General features: G+C 39.3%; 1 protein-coding gene across 1 annotated transcript in view; it reads right to left on the bottom strand.

Moving 5' to 3' along the window:
* Positions 1–15,682, bottom strand: part of LOC100679367 (troponin C, isoallergen Bla g 6.0101) — a 262,384-nt gene that overhangs the window by 76,800 nt on the left and 169,902 nt on the right. The window contains exon 4 of the mRNA XM_031925191.2: positions 11,172–11,423. Within this exon, the coding sequence (XP_031781051.1) occupies positions 11,172–11,423 (252 nt within the window). The remainder of the gene's footprint in view (positions 1–11,171; positions 11,424–15,682) is intronic.

The raw sequence follows: 15,682 nt of genomic DNA, 5'->3' as shown, positions 1-15,682 counted from the left end.
TGTTTAGATAAATAAATCATACGAGGACGGCATCTAGGTGTACAGGGCGGCCGATGGCGAGGTCTAGGTAGTTCGCACCGTGGTTTTTGGTGTCTAGGTGTTGAAATAATTCGAGGGCGGTACCTAGGTGTACAGGGTGGCCGATGACGAGGTCTAGGTAGTTCGCTCCGTGGCTTTTGGTGTTGAAATAATTCGAGGGCGGTGTCTAGGTGTACAGGGTGGCCGATGACGAGTTCTAGGTAGTTCGCTCCGTGGTTTTTGGTGTCTAGGTGTAAAAATCATTTGAACGCGGTGTCCAGGTGTACAGGGTGGCCGATGACGAGGTCTAGGTCGTGCGCTCCGTGGCTTTTGGTGTTGAAATAATTCGAGGGCGGTGTCTAGGTGTACAGGGTGGCCGATGACGAGGTCTAGGTAGTTTGCTCCGTGGTTTTTGGTGTCTAGGTGTAAAAATCACTTGAACGCGGTGTCCAGGTGTACAGGGTGGCCGATGACGAGGTCTAGGTCGTGCGCTTCGTGGTTTTTGGTGTCTAGGTAAATAAATCATACGATGACGGCGTCTAGGTGTACAGGGTGTCCGATAACGAGGTCTGGATAGTTCGCGCCGTGGGTTTTGGTGTCTTGGCGTAGAAATAATTCAAGGGTGGTGTATATCAACAATCAGTGATCTCATGTTAGTGATAAAAATGTTACAAAAAAGCTTTGATCTAAAGGTGCTAAATATGCTTATATTTTATTTCTACGACGTCGAATATGAAATACTCAAAAAATTTTACTAAAAAGGATTGAAATCTCTAAAAAAAAATAACTTTTAAAAAAGTAAAAAGTTAGGCAAGTTTAATATATTTCGCAACAAAATTACAGATTGAAAAGTACTAAGATCAATCAAACAAAGTCAAGTTTATTATATTTAATCGTGATGAAGCAAGGAACAACTCTCAAGATAATTACTACGTAACTTGCCATGCCCGTTTCATTGTACTTATGGTGTTTGTATGACGTTCTAATACATAAAAGGAAATTTTAGTTGTTCACCAATAAACAAAATTAAACGGGCATGGCAAGTTACGTAATACTTATCTTGAGAGTTGTTCCTTGTTTCATCACGATTAAATATAATAAACTTGACTTTGTTTGATTGATCTTAGTACTTTTCAATCTGTAATTTTGTTGCGAAATATATTAAACTTGCCTAACTTTTTACTTTTTTAAAAGTTATTTTTTTTTAGAGATAATATTATCAGCAATTTATAGATCGCATGATATGCACAAAACAGAATTTTTATTAAACATCAAAAACCTTATAAAACTTAACAAGAAATATAAAAATAACTTAATAATAGGAGATTTTAGGAGTAGACCAGGAATTCTTTTTATCCAGGAAGTATTTCTAGAGAATGAGTAATACACGGGAATAACCAGCATAACTAGACCATCGTCTACTAATATAAATAAGTGCTCTTGCATAGACAATTTCTTTATTAAGCTAAGCAAAATAAAATAAAAAACTTTCACACTCAGTGTCCCTTTTAATGGTCATTACCCAATAATGATATCGCTAAAGGGCATTAAAAACAATTCTAGTCATGAAGAACATAAAAAGATAAATTACAGCAAGCTAAGGAAATCTGCAGAAAGGGTAAATTGGTCAGACATCTTATTAATGTCAGATCCAAATCTGGTATTAAATGACCTAATTCTAAAAATCGAAACGTGCACAAAAAAGGCTGAATATAAAGTGCGAAAGAATAATCACAATAAAATGAAACCAAGAAAAGACTGGATAACGAAAGCAATAACGATATCGTGCAATAAAAAAGAGGAACTGTATAAAATATGGAAAAGTGATCCTAGTAATCTAACAAAAAAAGAAGCATATAATAATTATGTCAAAATACTTAATGGAATTATATACAAAGCAAAAGAAGAATTTGATAAAAAACAGATAGAAATGAATATGTGCAATCAAAGAAATTTGTGGAAAATTATTAATAATAAAATAGGTAAGAATCCTAAAAAGTGCAATAACATTAATTATATTATAAATATTGGTGTTTATAAATGATACGTAACAATGTTTATAAATATATTATAAACATTGGTGCCGTGCGGGCGAGCGAAAACCGTCGAATTTGAAATTAAGCTGACAAGCTTCTCGAACCTTCTCGCTCTCGCTCCGCATATCAAACTAATTTTCGAACATACCGCCCCTCTTGCTGCCTCGCAGCAATAAAGAGACCGGCAATAACAATAAATTAAATTTAAAGATAGGAAAGCCTACTTCGAAAGAAGCTAATCCCTACCATGACTCTACCGATCGAACTGTTCTCACTAAATTTCTATGGAATCAATTCCTTAACGAACAGTCGATCAACAACAAGTTTACAATGCTTTAAGTTAAACAACATTACAATAAAATTTGATACAAGGTTAAATTCCCCTATATACTTGAATAATCTAATGCAAAATTTCTAGCAAGGCTAAAACTAAAGAACAAAATAATAACTTGACTCTAATGAATCTACATTTAAACATTTGACTAGGATGCTATTCTATTCACGAGCTAAGTGAGTTTATAGTGTAGGTATTGTGTGTAAAATCTCTTCGATTGATGACATCTGGGCAAATCTTCATTCTTGACTAGACTCTGATTGAATGCAGGACGCAGCTCTCTGCGCACTCTCGTCCGTGGGCAGAAAGATGACCTTCACGACAGGTCGCTGGAACTCGGAAATGGCGGTACGGATGGTTACAACTCGAACAAGACCATCTTTCCCTGGATGTACCGCTGTAATTCGACCCAGTGGCCACTTGAACGGAGGACAGAGCTCGTCCTTCAGAAGCACCAAGTCGCCTACGACCAACTGGCGTCCAGGAGTCAGCCACTTGTTTCTCTGCTGTAAATGATGCAAAACCTCCAGTCGCCATCGCTCCCTGAAATGGTTTCTCATAACCGAGAGTAGCTTCCACCTGCAAGTGCGAGATTTTAGATTCACGTCTTCAAAGGGCTCGGGTAATACATTGAGAGGAGCGTTCACAAGAAAGTGACCAGGCGTAAGCGCCACCGAATCAGACTCAGAGCTCAGTGGGCAGAGCGGCCGAGAATTTAAGCATGCCTCGATCTGAGCAGCAACTGTCGACATTTCCTCGAACGTTAATGACGTGTTTCCAATGACACGTTTGAAGTGATGCTTAAAACTTCTCACTGCCGACTCCCATAGTCCTCCGAAATGAGGAGCTCTAGAAGGTATAAAAGACCATACTATACCGTCCTTCGCCAATGCAGCTGCCACCTCCTGCGATACTGATGAAGCCCGTTGGAATAACTTGTCAATTTCTGTGGCTGCGCCCTTGAAGTTGGTGCTGTTGTCGCTGAATACCATCTTACAAAGTCCACGGCGTGCGGTAAATCTGCGAAACGCAGCTAGAAACGTAGCAGTGGACAAATCAGACACCACTTCAATGTGAATGGCCCGAACAACCATACACACAAAGATCGCTATATATCCCTTTGTAGACTTGGCACCTCTGCCTTGGAGAACAATATTGGAAACGGTCCCGCATAGTCCAGACCGGTGTATGCAAAAACTCGCTGGGGTGTAACTCGATATGATGGAAGCGGTGCCATTTGCTGCTGTACACTCTGAGCAGCGTAGCGAATACATCTATGGCAGCGCCGCTAAACTCCTTGTACAACTCTTAACCCACGTGAAATCTAATACGTCCTGTTGAGGGAACTGAGCATCAGCTGGATACCTCCATGAAGAGTCTGACGATGTACCTCCTCAATCAACCTCTTGACTATAATACTAGATGCTGGCAGTATAATCGAGTGCTTCTCATCGTACTGCAAGAACGAATGCTGCAATCGGCCTCCAACTCGGAGCAAACCCTGTGGACAAATAAATGATGGCAGTCGCAGCAAGTGACTGCGAGATGACAATCGTTGTTTACTTCTGAGACACTGCAATTCCTCCTCGTAGTGCTGACTTTGCACATAACGAATCAGACCGATTCGAGCAGCCTCCATCTCCTCAGCAGTAAAATGACCAGTGCAGGGATTTCCTCTGGGCTTGACCGCATTCGAACGCCATCTGTAAGCACAAGCCAAAATCCGCAACATCTTTGGAAAACTCGAAAACTTCTCCAAATAAGACAGCGATTGTGATTCCTGATTCTCGTCAACCTTCTTCTCAACAGCAACCTGTGCATTTACTACATCTAGCGAAACATCCACGGGCCATCATCTATCAATTACCTTCCTCCAATCATTCCTGATCCATTCAGGTCCTTCCCACCACAAGGAAGACTGCCGAAGCTGCTCCGACGAAAAACCTCGAGTTGCGCAATCGGCTGGATTGTCTCCGGACTTAACTTGACGCCATTGCACCCCAAGCAGAGTAGTGATCACCTCACTCACTCTGTTTGCCACGAAAGTCTGCCATCTTGATGGGTGGCCCTTCAACCAATTTAAAACTACCTTGGAGTCTGTCCAGCAGTGCACTGATACAGGCTTCAATAAAAGTCCATCTAAAAGGTGCTTCAACAATCTAACTAACAACACCGAGCCACACAACTCCAATCGAGGCAAACTCTCCGTCTTAATAGGAGCTACTTTCGTCTTGGACATAATCAGCGCCGATCTTTGCCCTGGAATTACCATATACGCTGCAGCGATGAAAGCTCTCTGAGATGCGTCAGAAAACCCATGCAACTCCCATGATATTTGCGAGGAAGAGCCAAACCAACGAGGAATTCGCAATTGAGCCAAGTCAGAAAGATCAGACCTCAACATCTGCCACTGCTCTAGAAGTTCCCCCGTGAAAGGAGAATCCCAATCAACACCGTTAATCCACAAATCCTGTAACATGAGTTTGGCCCTGACTAATACAGGTGATAGCCAACCAACTGGATCAAACAACTTCGAAATCTCCGATAGAATCGATCTCTTTGACACAATTTTTGGCGAAACTGGAATCTTAACCTCGAAACGAAACGAATCGCTCAATGGTGTCTATTTTAGGCCCAAAGCAGAAACTGCCTCATCCCATTCGACAGCGAACTCTTTCTGCTTTTCCGCCTGGATATCCTCCACGATAGCCGAACTGTTTGACGCCCATTTACCCAATTCCATACCTGCTGATGACAGAAGCTTGATCAGCTGATTCCGAATCTCAATTGCCTCAGACTCATTGTCAGCGCCTACAAACGCATCATCTACATACATATTGTGTCTGAGCACCTGCGCAGCTAAGGGAAACTCTACACTTCCCTCACTCGCTAGCTGAAGAAGAGTTCGAATTGAGAGGTATGGAGCGGAGCGCATACCATACGTAACCGTCAACAACCTATAATCTTCGATAGGCTTCGAAGCGTCAGAACTCCAGACTATTCTTTGCCAATCAACGTCATCTGGGTGAATGAGGATCTGCCTAAACTCCTTGACGATATCAGCCGTAAATACAATCTTCGAAAATCTCCACATCGAAATAATAATCGTGACATCCGACTGCAATTTGCGACCCGTTAAAAGAACGTCATTCAGCGATATTTTTCCAAAGGAACCATTAAAAACCACACGAAATTTGCCTTCCGGCCCAACCTCAGACGAGTACACCGGGTGATGCGTAAAATAGAACGTGTTGTCCTTTCGATGCGAACTATTTACAGGCTCCATATGACCTAAAGTCAGATACTCCTCCATGAATTTCCTATAGGCACTATCTACTCTCGAATCCTGCGCTCGACGCTTCTCTGAGCGGAGCAAACATGCCACAGCAATCTGCCTCGTGTGTGCAAAAGAAACCTCTGACAACTTCTCAGAGAATGGTAAGCGAACGACAAATCTGCCCTTGGAATCCCGATAAACAGTATCTGCGAAATAATCTTCGCAATACTGATCCTCCTCGGACAAAACTTTAGAGGTGGAAATCTCCTACATTTCCCAAAACCTCTCTAATAACGTCGAAATTAATGGCTCTACTTCCACATGACAGGCCTGAGCGCTCTGAGCTCTATCAGACTCAGGAACAGAAGACGCTCTACCCGTCAAAATCCAGCCAAATACGGTCTCCTGAGCAACAGGAGTATCAGTTGCACCAACTCTGAGCCCTGGCTGAAGGATTACACCTCTGCGCTGAGCACGCAGTCTATACGCTTTGAGCGAGCAAAGTCTGGATCAGCAAGTTGCAATCCCTTGATGTGATCCCAATTGGACACCTCGACTTCCTCTCGTGGCAATAATCCCGTAACCTCTTTCAACACCAGCGCCGAAAACTCCAAGCAAAAATCTGAGTTCAATCTGGACTTAAGTTGGAGAAAAACCTCACCCTTCGATACCGCAGAGGAACCTGCACCAACACCAACTATTGACACAGAAACAGGCTTGACTTTTGCAGACAGACACTGCACTACTCTTTGAATGACAAACGAAACTTCTGCGCACGGATCAATCAAGCATCTGGCATACATCGAATTACCATTAACGGATTGAAGTAAGACCTTGGCTGTGGCCATCGACCGGGTCCTACCCACCACTGTTGTACTTGCTGAGACCTCCAGCATACTCGATTTGCCAGGCGCGCTAGAAGAACCCTTCTGACCTGTCGACTGTGTAGATTCCGCAGCGTCTCATCCCTGACGTCGATTTGTGTGAAGTTTCGTGTGATGTTTGCCATTACAATTGAAACAACGACTCTGCGAGGGACAATCAGCCAAAAAATGACCTGATCTCAAACAATTAAGGCACAATCTCTGCCTTTTGCAATATTCAAAGCGAGCAGAACTGGACATACCATTGAATTTTGGGCAGGCTTGAAACTGATGAGGACCCCTACATAAACTACATTTTTCAGCGGAATCGCGATTACTCTTGCTCGACGAGGTGCTAGCAGCGTTAGCTGAAACTGACTCATGATCAGACGAACGATTAAAAGAATTTCCTTTATGACTAGCTTGTTTGCCGGTAGGCGACTCCGCACCAACATCTGCATCCTAATCAAGCGAAGATGCACGAGTTTCAAGAAATGTTGTAAGCGCTGCAAATGTCGAAAAATCTGTCACCGACTCTTGCGAAATACGCCATCTTTCGCGCGTCTCCCTATCCAATTTGCGTTCGACCATGTGAATAAGCCAACTATCCCAATGTTCGTACGGACAGCCTACGTCCTTGAAAGTTTTAAACGCGGCTTCCGTCTTATCTAGTAACTCGATCAACTCTCCCGATGATTTCCGCTTAACCGGTTTCATATCGATCAACAATTCCATGTATGTATGCATGCGTCCATAAAAATTGCTATACAGTATAATAAAATTGTAAAACCAAAGAATGACGCATTTTTTTGTAAATTTTGATATAAGGCTTGGTAAAAGTTGAGCTAGATTAGGTTTACAAATACTCTATGGGCTGTATATAATGTTTGATCATACATTATATAAGTATAAAGTTTGTTTAACCTTAGAGATTCACTTCATCTTATAAGGGCTTTTGGATTTGTAAAGTTTCAATTCTTCAAATTATTGATTCAACAAAATAATAAACAAAACTAAAAAGTATCACTTTTTTGATGATTGAAAAAGTATATGTTTTCTAGTGTAGAACACCAGTACTATTTACAATATTTATGACACTTATGGATTATAAACCTTAGTGTAGATTTTTTTACTTTATACCGACGATTTTACTTTTAATAATAATAATAATAATAATAATAATAATAATAATGATGATGATGATGATGATGATGATGATGATGATGATGATGATGATGATAATGATGATGATGATGATGATGGTGATGGCGATGGTGATGATGATGATGATAATGATGATGATGATGATAATGATGATGATGATGATGATATTATTATAATTATAACAGTAATAATGATTATAATAATAATAATAATTTTTAGTATAACTAGACGACATCTTTTCCTAACTAGGCACCAGGATAACAAAGGAGTGCACCAGGCATATATTGCACATATCATCAAGGATACATTTTAACTAGTTCAAAAATAACAAATCGGATGTAATTATTATGCATACACGCATATTGCTTAATAAATAATTAAAGTATGAATAATATTCAGCTACATTGTAAAAAACATAAAACCGATTATCACCCTAGTAAAAATAAAAAATGTAATAAAGTGTAATAAAATATAAGAAAATGTAACAAACGGTATTATTTTGTACGTTTTTGTTAGATTTCGGACCTTTTTTGCGTTTTATTAAAATTTATTACAAATCCATTGATCCAGGATTTCATGGCGGTCTCTTCTACGGAATCTTCAGTTGGGGCGAAGTTCATAAGAATAATGGAATCTTATTACAAATTCTTCAAAAAAGAATCTTAAAAATTATAACTGAAAAGAATTTGGCTGCTCAGGACAATCCAAAGAGCTTAGAGCAAATGTTGGCTTATGAATCGCTTATTTATCACTGTTGTGATCTTAGTACACAATACCTAAATTCAAATAGCATAATTAAAAAGAAACCGCTGCCAATTCTTTGGCACGTAGTTTCCTTTAACATTATGTATTACTTTAATATTAAAATTGTTTTTACTTTATATATAATTCGATATAAAGTTTTAGTACTTTTTCGTTTGACGGATAAAATTATTTCTAATCAATTACATACACAAACAGCTTAGGAAGATTAAAATCTATTAAATAGAAGTTGAGATCTAAGCGATGCAATTTTCAGTTACACAGAGTAATGAAAAAAAACCGTTGAACCTTAGTATGTTTGAAACTAGCTGGTTTTATAAACAACCCTAAGAAAGGGATCAAGATGCTATATAACGCTAACTTAAATCAAAATTTGAACTTGATTATAGCCTTTTTACTCCAGTTATCGTGTCACGCAGAAAAACAATTTTTTTCAGTTTTTGATGTTTTTCTCCGGATCTGCTCCATCCCTGGTAGAAATTCGAATATATAAAATGGGCTAGAAACTATGAAATAACTATGAGAAATGGTCTAGACATAACTTGTGATGAAACGCTTTTTCTCCCATTTCTTGAGCATTTGTTGAATAAACATAACCTTAAATCTTTCATATTGATATTAGTCCTTGTGTCATACACTAATTGCAAAGAGGCTTACAGACATTTCCATTTCGATTTCCAAATGGTTTACACAATTGACAGTCAATTAGAGTTATACAAGCACGATATACGAAGACATTTGTGATTTTCTTATTTTATCACTTTTTTGACCCGACTTATTTTGCGTAGTACTTTCATAGCCATCAACTAGCCACGATTTGTGCTTTAATTTAGACAATTAAATCTTTTTACAAGTTTGAAAATTCCTTATAATACAGTATGACTCTATTATCGTCCATCTCTAGTAATACGAGGTATGTAGTAGCTTTAAACTGATATCCATTTCTAATATGGATGAAAAGAATTAAAATTAAAGTAATGTTTAGTTCTAATAACCCTCAATAATCGTGTTTTTTTTTTTTGGGAAGGTTCGAGATTTAGTTTTTGAATTAAAACAGTTTTAACAAATTGCACTTTATGGTGTATAATAAAAAAACGACGAACAATAATATAAATTATCCGCTTTAAAAAGATGGATAATTTTATTCTCTTTTAAGTACATATTAAACAATTTACTTTTATCAACTTTTTAAATAACTTTATTACAAAAATCTGAAATCTCAAAACTAAAAAATTGCTATAAAAATAAAACGCGTCTAGAAAATGTAAAAATAGACTGTTTTTCCATAGTGCTATAATAAAACAAAAAATTATACTTAGTGGATTAAAATCCACTGAGTAGAAGTGAAGATACAGATGTATATGAACGAACACACACACGCGCGCGCGCACGCACACAAACACTGAGAAACTTTCGACGTAGTGGCTATACCGTAACAAGAGCACCCGAAGAGCCGCGAATCGGAGTAGTGGCTACTCCGATTCAGAACAAAAAACTTGGCATAGCTTGTACACACACTAGTCGTGGATCGTCGGGGTGTCAATACCTTAACAAGTAAGTCGCTTCATCGCTCTCCAAAGTGCCTTGAAATATCAGAGACACTTATGATAGAAAAAAGTGGGGAGTGGGTCCTTTCTTCGAAGTACAAATGGCACCATAGAGAGCAAAGAATTTCGACCTTGACCTTCCAGTGGCTCAGGTGAGGGGCAAAGTCAGTTTTGTTTACATTCTCCATAGTGCCATGGCACTACTTTTGCTTATACAGAATTTCAGTTTAAATTTACTTTGTATACTATTATACGTGAACCAACTTTTTTTATTTCTAAAGTTATTTTGATTCAAGTATATAAATTATAATTTAGTGATAATTATACGCAATCCTAAATTAACGCGCTAATATTATATAAGATCAACGGATAAGCTATGTAAACTGTCCCATTATTTTTTTATGGGTATGCAATTCTGAATGAAATCAAGTGACCGATTATTCATATCTTCATACTCTTTATGCAAAATAGACCAAAGTAACTATGAAATAAAAAATAAATTAAAAGCTATTGTATTTATTTTATAATAAGCAACCCACTTTAACTCAAGTCACGTAAGAGCGAACATATCTTAGGTAGTAGGATGGTAGACTATTACGCCAATGATTTAGGTTCAAGTCTTGGTACATTTTTTTTTTGAATTTTTAGTAAATAGAAATTTCTGTAATTCTTTCAGTTACATAATAAAATAAATTTCTGTTGATTGCGTTAAATACAGCAATTCGATGAGTGATTTATCAAATAAATTATCAGGTAATAGATAGCGCCAAAACGTCACGTAATTAATCACTTGATAAATCCCTTTAAAAATCACTTGATAAATCACTCGATAAATCGAGTGAATTTTTGCGCCCGGGTTGACTTGGATAGCTAATTTAGATTCGGGTGTTGACAGACTTTACTAGGCTTTGCCATCTGTGCCTGATGCCTTACAATGCACATGCCGTCGCTATTCGTATTCCGTTTGTTTTTACCAAACAAATCTTCTTCTTCGGCGTCGTTTGCTCAAAATAAAACAGACGCTGCTACAACATTCACACAATTTCTCACGCGAAACCTTAGGACGCTCTGTCCTGACCTCTCCCGAATCGCTCTTATCATGTCTTGAAATTTCAATACGTTACAGTATATGCTAAATTAAATAAAGAAAAAAATTGGAAATGTTGGTACCATCAAAATCGAGTGTTCCTGATCCATCAGCATCAATTTCTTCAATCATCAAATCAAGTTCCTCAGGTGATAACTTATCATCTAGTTCATGTAAAATATCTCTAAATACATCAGTTGTTATGTAACCATTTCCTTCTTTGTCGTATAAGCGAAAAGCTTCCCTTAATTCTTGTTGCATTGCTTCTGTATCTTCTTCTACTAAAAATCTGGCCGCAAGTGTACAGAATTCCTCAAACTCAAGCTCTCCTGAACCTAAAAAAAATACAACCTTATATAAACTTAAATTTATTTGAAAAGGCCTTTCCCCTTTCATATATATAACGATCCTCAGCTAAAGGCAAGCTCGCGCTAGACAATGGCCTTTCTACTAAACAAGTCAAAAATACATTCATAGTTATTTTTTTCTTAAGATAAAAAACATTCATGGCTCCTGAGAGTTTTTTGAGCTTCACCAATAAGGCAAAATATAAGCTCATATAAAGTAAGGCGATAATAGATTTATGCCATATGGATCTAAAACCCCACTTTTTTCCCCTGATAAGCGGAGCAAAAGTTACATATTGCTTCCTCCTACGAGGAAGCTTTGTAATAGTAAAATTTTCAGTTTCGTTGAAACTGTAGAAACGCATTTGGAGGTGTTTGGAGTACGAATCATGCGTTTTTAGAAAATGTGCGTGCGAATGGCTGTGTGTGCATGTACGTATACTGTTATAATTCTAGAACCAAGCTATCGGTCGTAACAAAATTTGAAATGCATACATGTTTTCTGATTTTGAATTTAGGAAATTTTTGTTTTACCATTTTATGGCCATAATATAGCCATTTTTTTATTTTTGAAAAAATATTTTTGCTTTTTTTTTTGATAATATGATCTATACATTATATTCAACAACAGTGTATTTTAAAGAGCATAAAATTTCCTACTTTTTTCCGCAAGATTTTCCAGATTAACCGTTTCGTTAAATTTTTATGATAAAAAAGATAATTTAAAAAAAATTTAATATCTCTTAAACTAAATTGTCAAACATTTCGAAAAAATGTATGACTAAAAAAATGTATGAATAAAAACGATAATATCTATTTTCTGTAAACTATTTTGATGATTAGTTTTCAAGCTAAAAATCGAAACAAATAAAAATGGGTTTTCTATGTCATACGATTACGAAAGTAAAAAGGTTTTAATTAAGTTGAAATTTTAGGAAAATATCGATCTTTCGATCACATTGGATAAGTTATTTTATAGCACAGTGTAGCTAAAATCCGCTGTTAAGTCACGCCTATCTGTGACTAAAGTAGTCCTTTTTTGCACCGTGTTTATCACTCTCGCTACGCTCGTGCGCTAAGCTCACAGTGCAAATAATGACTACTTTAGTCACGAATTAGCGAGACTTGCGGATTTTAGCAGTCTGATCTATGAAATTTTATACGATACTCTTGACTTAAATGGTTCAGTTTTACACGGCGCTTAGCGCCCTCGCTACACTCGGGTGCTGTAACGTCCCTTACAAGCTCCGCAAAAACCTATACAGAATAAAAACTAAAATATATTGAATACATTTTTAGATTTTACGTGAGTATCGCGCTCCCCCATTTTCAATTAGGATGAGCCCGCGCTGGACTGCCAGCGCAACTTCAGCCAGCGAGCGGCGGTAGCAGCAACACCGAAAGAAGAGGGAGAGCGCGCAACACACCATGTATATATGTATATAGAAGCGGCGAGCGCAGCGGCGCAAGAGAAGCAGAAGCGGCGGCGGCGGCGTAGCGCGCGCATATTATAAATTATTTGTATGAATGGGTTTTGTACATAGGTGTGAATGTCTGTGTGAAAGTGTGAATGTGAAAGTATTTTCGGCGGCACGATCCCCGCTCGCTCCGAGGCCTCTAAAAGGACCCGCACGGCCAGTATGAGCTCACTAGCCGAAGCGCAACTTAAGCGCCAGCGCAACGTATTTAATTAAAGCGTATCAGTCCTAGACTTACAAAAATTCTAATTCTTGTCAAAATAATTTAGAAAAATTTCGTTACCTAATTTAAACTTGTAAAATTTCGTTACCTAATTTAAACTTGTAAAATTTCGAATACGACCAGATAACGCAAATTTAAGCATATCTGCATAAAATCTCTTCTTGTAACAATACGATTCTAATCAAATTACGCAACTTAAACGCGTATCTGTTTATTTTTGTTTGTAAAAATCAAAGCGGATTTACCTATTTAAATTTTGTGATACTTAGAATATATGCAAGATATACGCAATATTCTATTATTTATTTATTTGAATATATTTATTTTTGTTATAAAGAACAAAAAACTCTTTATTGCGATAAACCTCCACTACCTGGTATCCCGGACCTGAACTAGCATAATTGAGAAATATTATAAAAATTTTAAATCTTTCTATTTAATCTGTTGTCAGAATCAACACGCAGATTAGTAAATTTTCGCGACTTTTCAGATAGTAAAATCAATAGATTTTGTATTCGTACATAAATTTAATTACTACAGGACCGAGATAAGTCCTGACCGTTTCAGTGCTAACTGCGCACTGTAAAAAAGAACCATTTAAGTCACACGTATCATAATGTACTAATTCAGCTTATAAAACCGTTTGGTTTAAAGGATATCAGGATTCAAATTCTTTGTCTCGCTCGACGCTCACGTGAGTACAACAGACCTGTTCCGCTTTGCTCATTTGTCATAGCATTCTTACTGCCTTACCCTGCCTTCGGGCCTATTGTTTTGTAGGTCGTTGCATGCGCTTTTCTGCAACCTTCAACGTGAGATAATAATCACTTGAGGCTGCAACTTCTTTCAACGCTACTTTTCTGCTTAAACATGTGTCGCTGTAACCTAACCTGCAAACTCGCACGGCTTTCTCTTCGCTGCAAGGCGTCTATTTTTTCCTCAAAGTAAACCACGTGGAGCCACCTGTTGGATAGACGGAACACCACCATCAACGTCTCCATCATCAATCGCAGGTCGGTCAAATCTCACCTCTCTCTCGATTAGCACTCCATCTGGCTTCGAGAGTACCAAGTCTCTGGCTCAGTCGATAACTTGCCTACTGTCACTATCCTGCAACTCTTTCTACGTTATCGACTGCCAGTAAGTTGTCGACAGAGACTCAATAACACCTAAAATGAGCGGAATTGGTGGGAAGAACGTCGAATTGCCCGTCACGTGTGCACACTGCAATAAAACAGCTAGGGGAAAAATGAAGACCTGCGAGTTGTGTAATCAGCAGTTCCACACTATATGCGTCACCTTTAGGGCCATAATGGTGAGGGATGCTGCCACACTTGCCTGTGCTGCTTGCGCGGTGGAGTATCACACCGTCACGCCCAAAACCACGTAGACTAGGGCGAAATCAGCGGCAGCGGCAGCAACGGTGGCAAATACATCTGCCAAGGGCATGCCTGCAACGGGTGCGCCGAACAAAAACAAATCGGCACCCGCATCTCTGGCTGGCTCCAGGAATCATTCCCCAGCGAGAATACAGGCGACGTCCATAGAGACGTCCCTTAAGGACATTTTCGCGGCGTTGGATGATATTCGAAAGATCCAGAGTGAGGCCCTTCAAGCGCAAAACACCGTGTCTGAAAGGGTCTCACAAATTGAGAAAAGGCTTGGCCTCCTTGAAAACCGTCTCAAAGCCATTGACGACTTGCCTGCACTCAAGACTCGACTAAACAATGTTGAGTCCACCATCTCTGAGCTGTAGGCACAATATTTAGAGCTGTCGTCAGGGAGCCCCACAGAGCAGCAGAACATCAGTACTACTCCTGCCTCTGAAGAGATCAACAACCTCCGCAGCGAGCTGGCTGAAGTTAAGAGGAGGCAGGTGCGCTCGGCGAATAATGTGGTTGTGATCTCTGGCGTGGCCTATACCCAGGAGACATCACTGCAACTTCTGGCTTACACCGTCCTGGCTGCACTGGATCCCACGGTCCTTAGGCGGGATGTGGCAACCGTTAGGATCATGTGGAGACTTGACGCAACCAACATTAAAGTGCAAGGTGACAGCAGATTACCACCTCTAGCTGTCACTCTCTCTCTCTTCCAGTGCGCTGGCCCGCTCCATCATCGTGGCAAAAGCCAGGAAACGCAAACTGCACACTAGCGAACTGGATGCTGCCCGAGGAAGCGAGAGCTCTTCACCCAAACCACCAGGGACTTATCAACATAAACGAGCTGCTTCCTACAGACATTCACAAGCTGCGTATAAGGGCCAGGCTGGAGACAAAGAAGAGGGGGGGATGCCGCTCTTTCGTGAGGGACGGGAGAGTCTACATCCGTTCTGGCGAGGACAGCGAACGGGCCACCATCATCTCTACAGACGCTGATCTTGAGGCTTTTTTAGCCCGTACGCCGCCAACAGCCAGCATGGATACCACATGCTAACACACACATATATCATTCCATCAAAACCACCATCTAAATCATCCAACTCATCCACATCTGCCTCTAAAACGTCTCTGTCCGAGGGTCTAAGGGTCTGTCATTTCAATGCG

This window comes from Nasonia vitripennis (assembly GCF_009193385.2).
Source record: "Nasonia vitripennis strain AsymCx chromosome 2 unlocalized genomic scaffold, Nvit_psr_1.1 chr2_random0006, whole genome shotgun sequence".
NCBI lineage: Eukaryota > Metazoa > Arthropoda > Insecta > Hymenoptera > Pteromalidae > Nasonia > Nasonia vitripennis.
The sequence above is the reverse complement of the archived record's forward strand: the minus strand, read 5'-3'. Positions and strand labels throughout refer to the sequence as shown.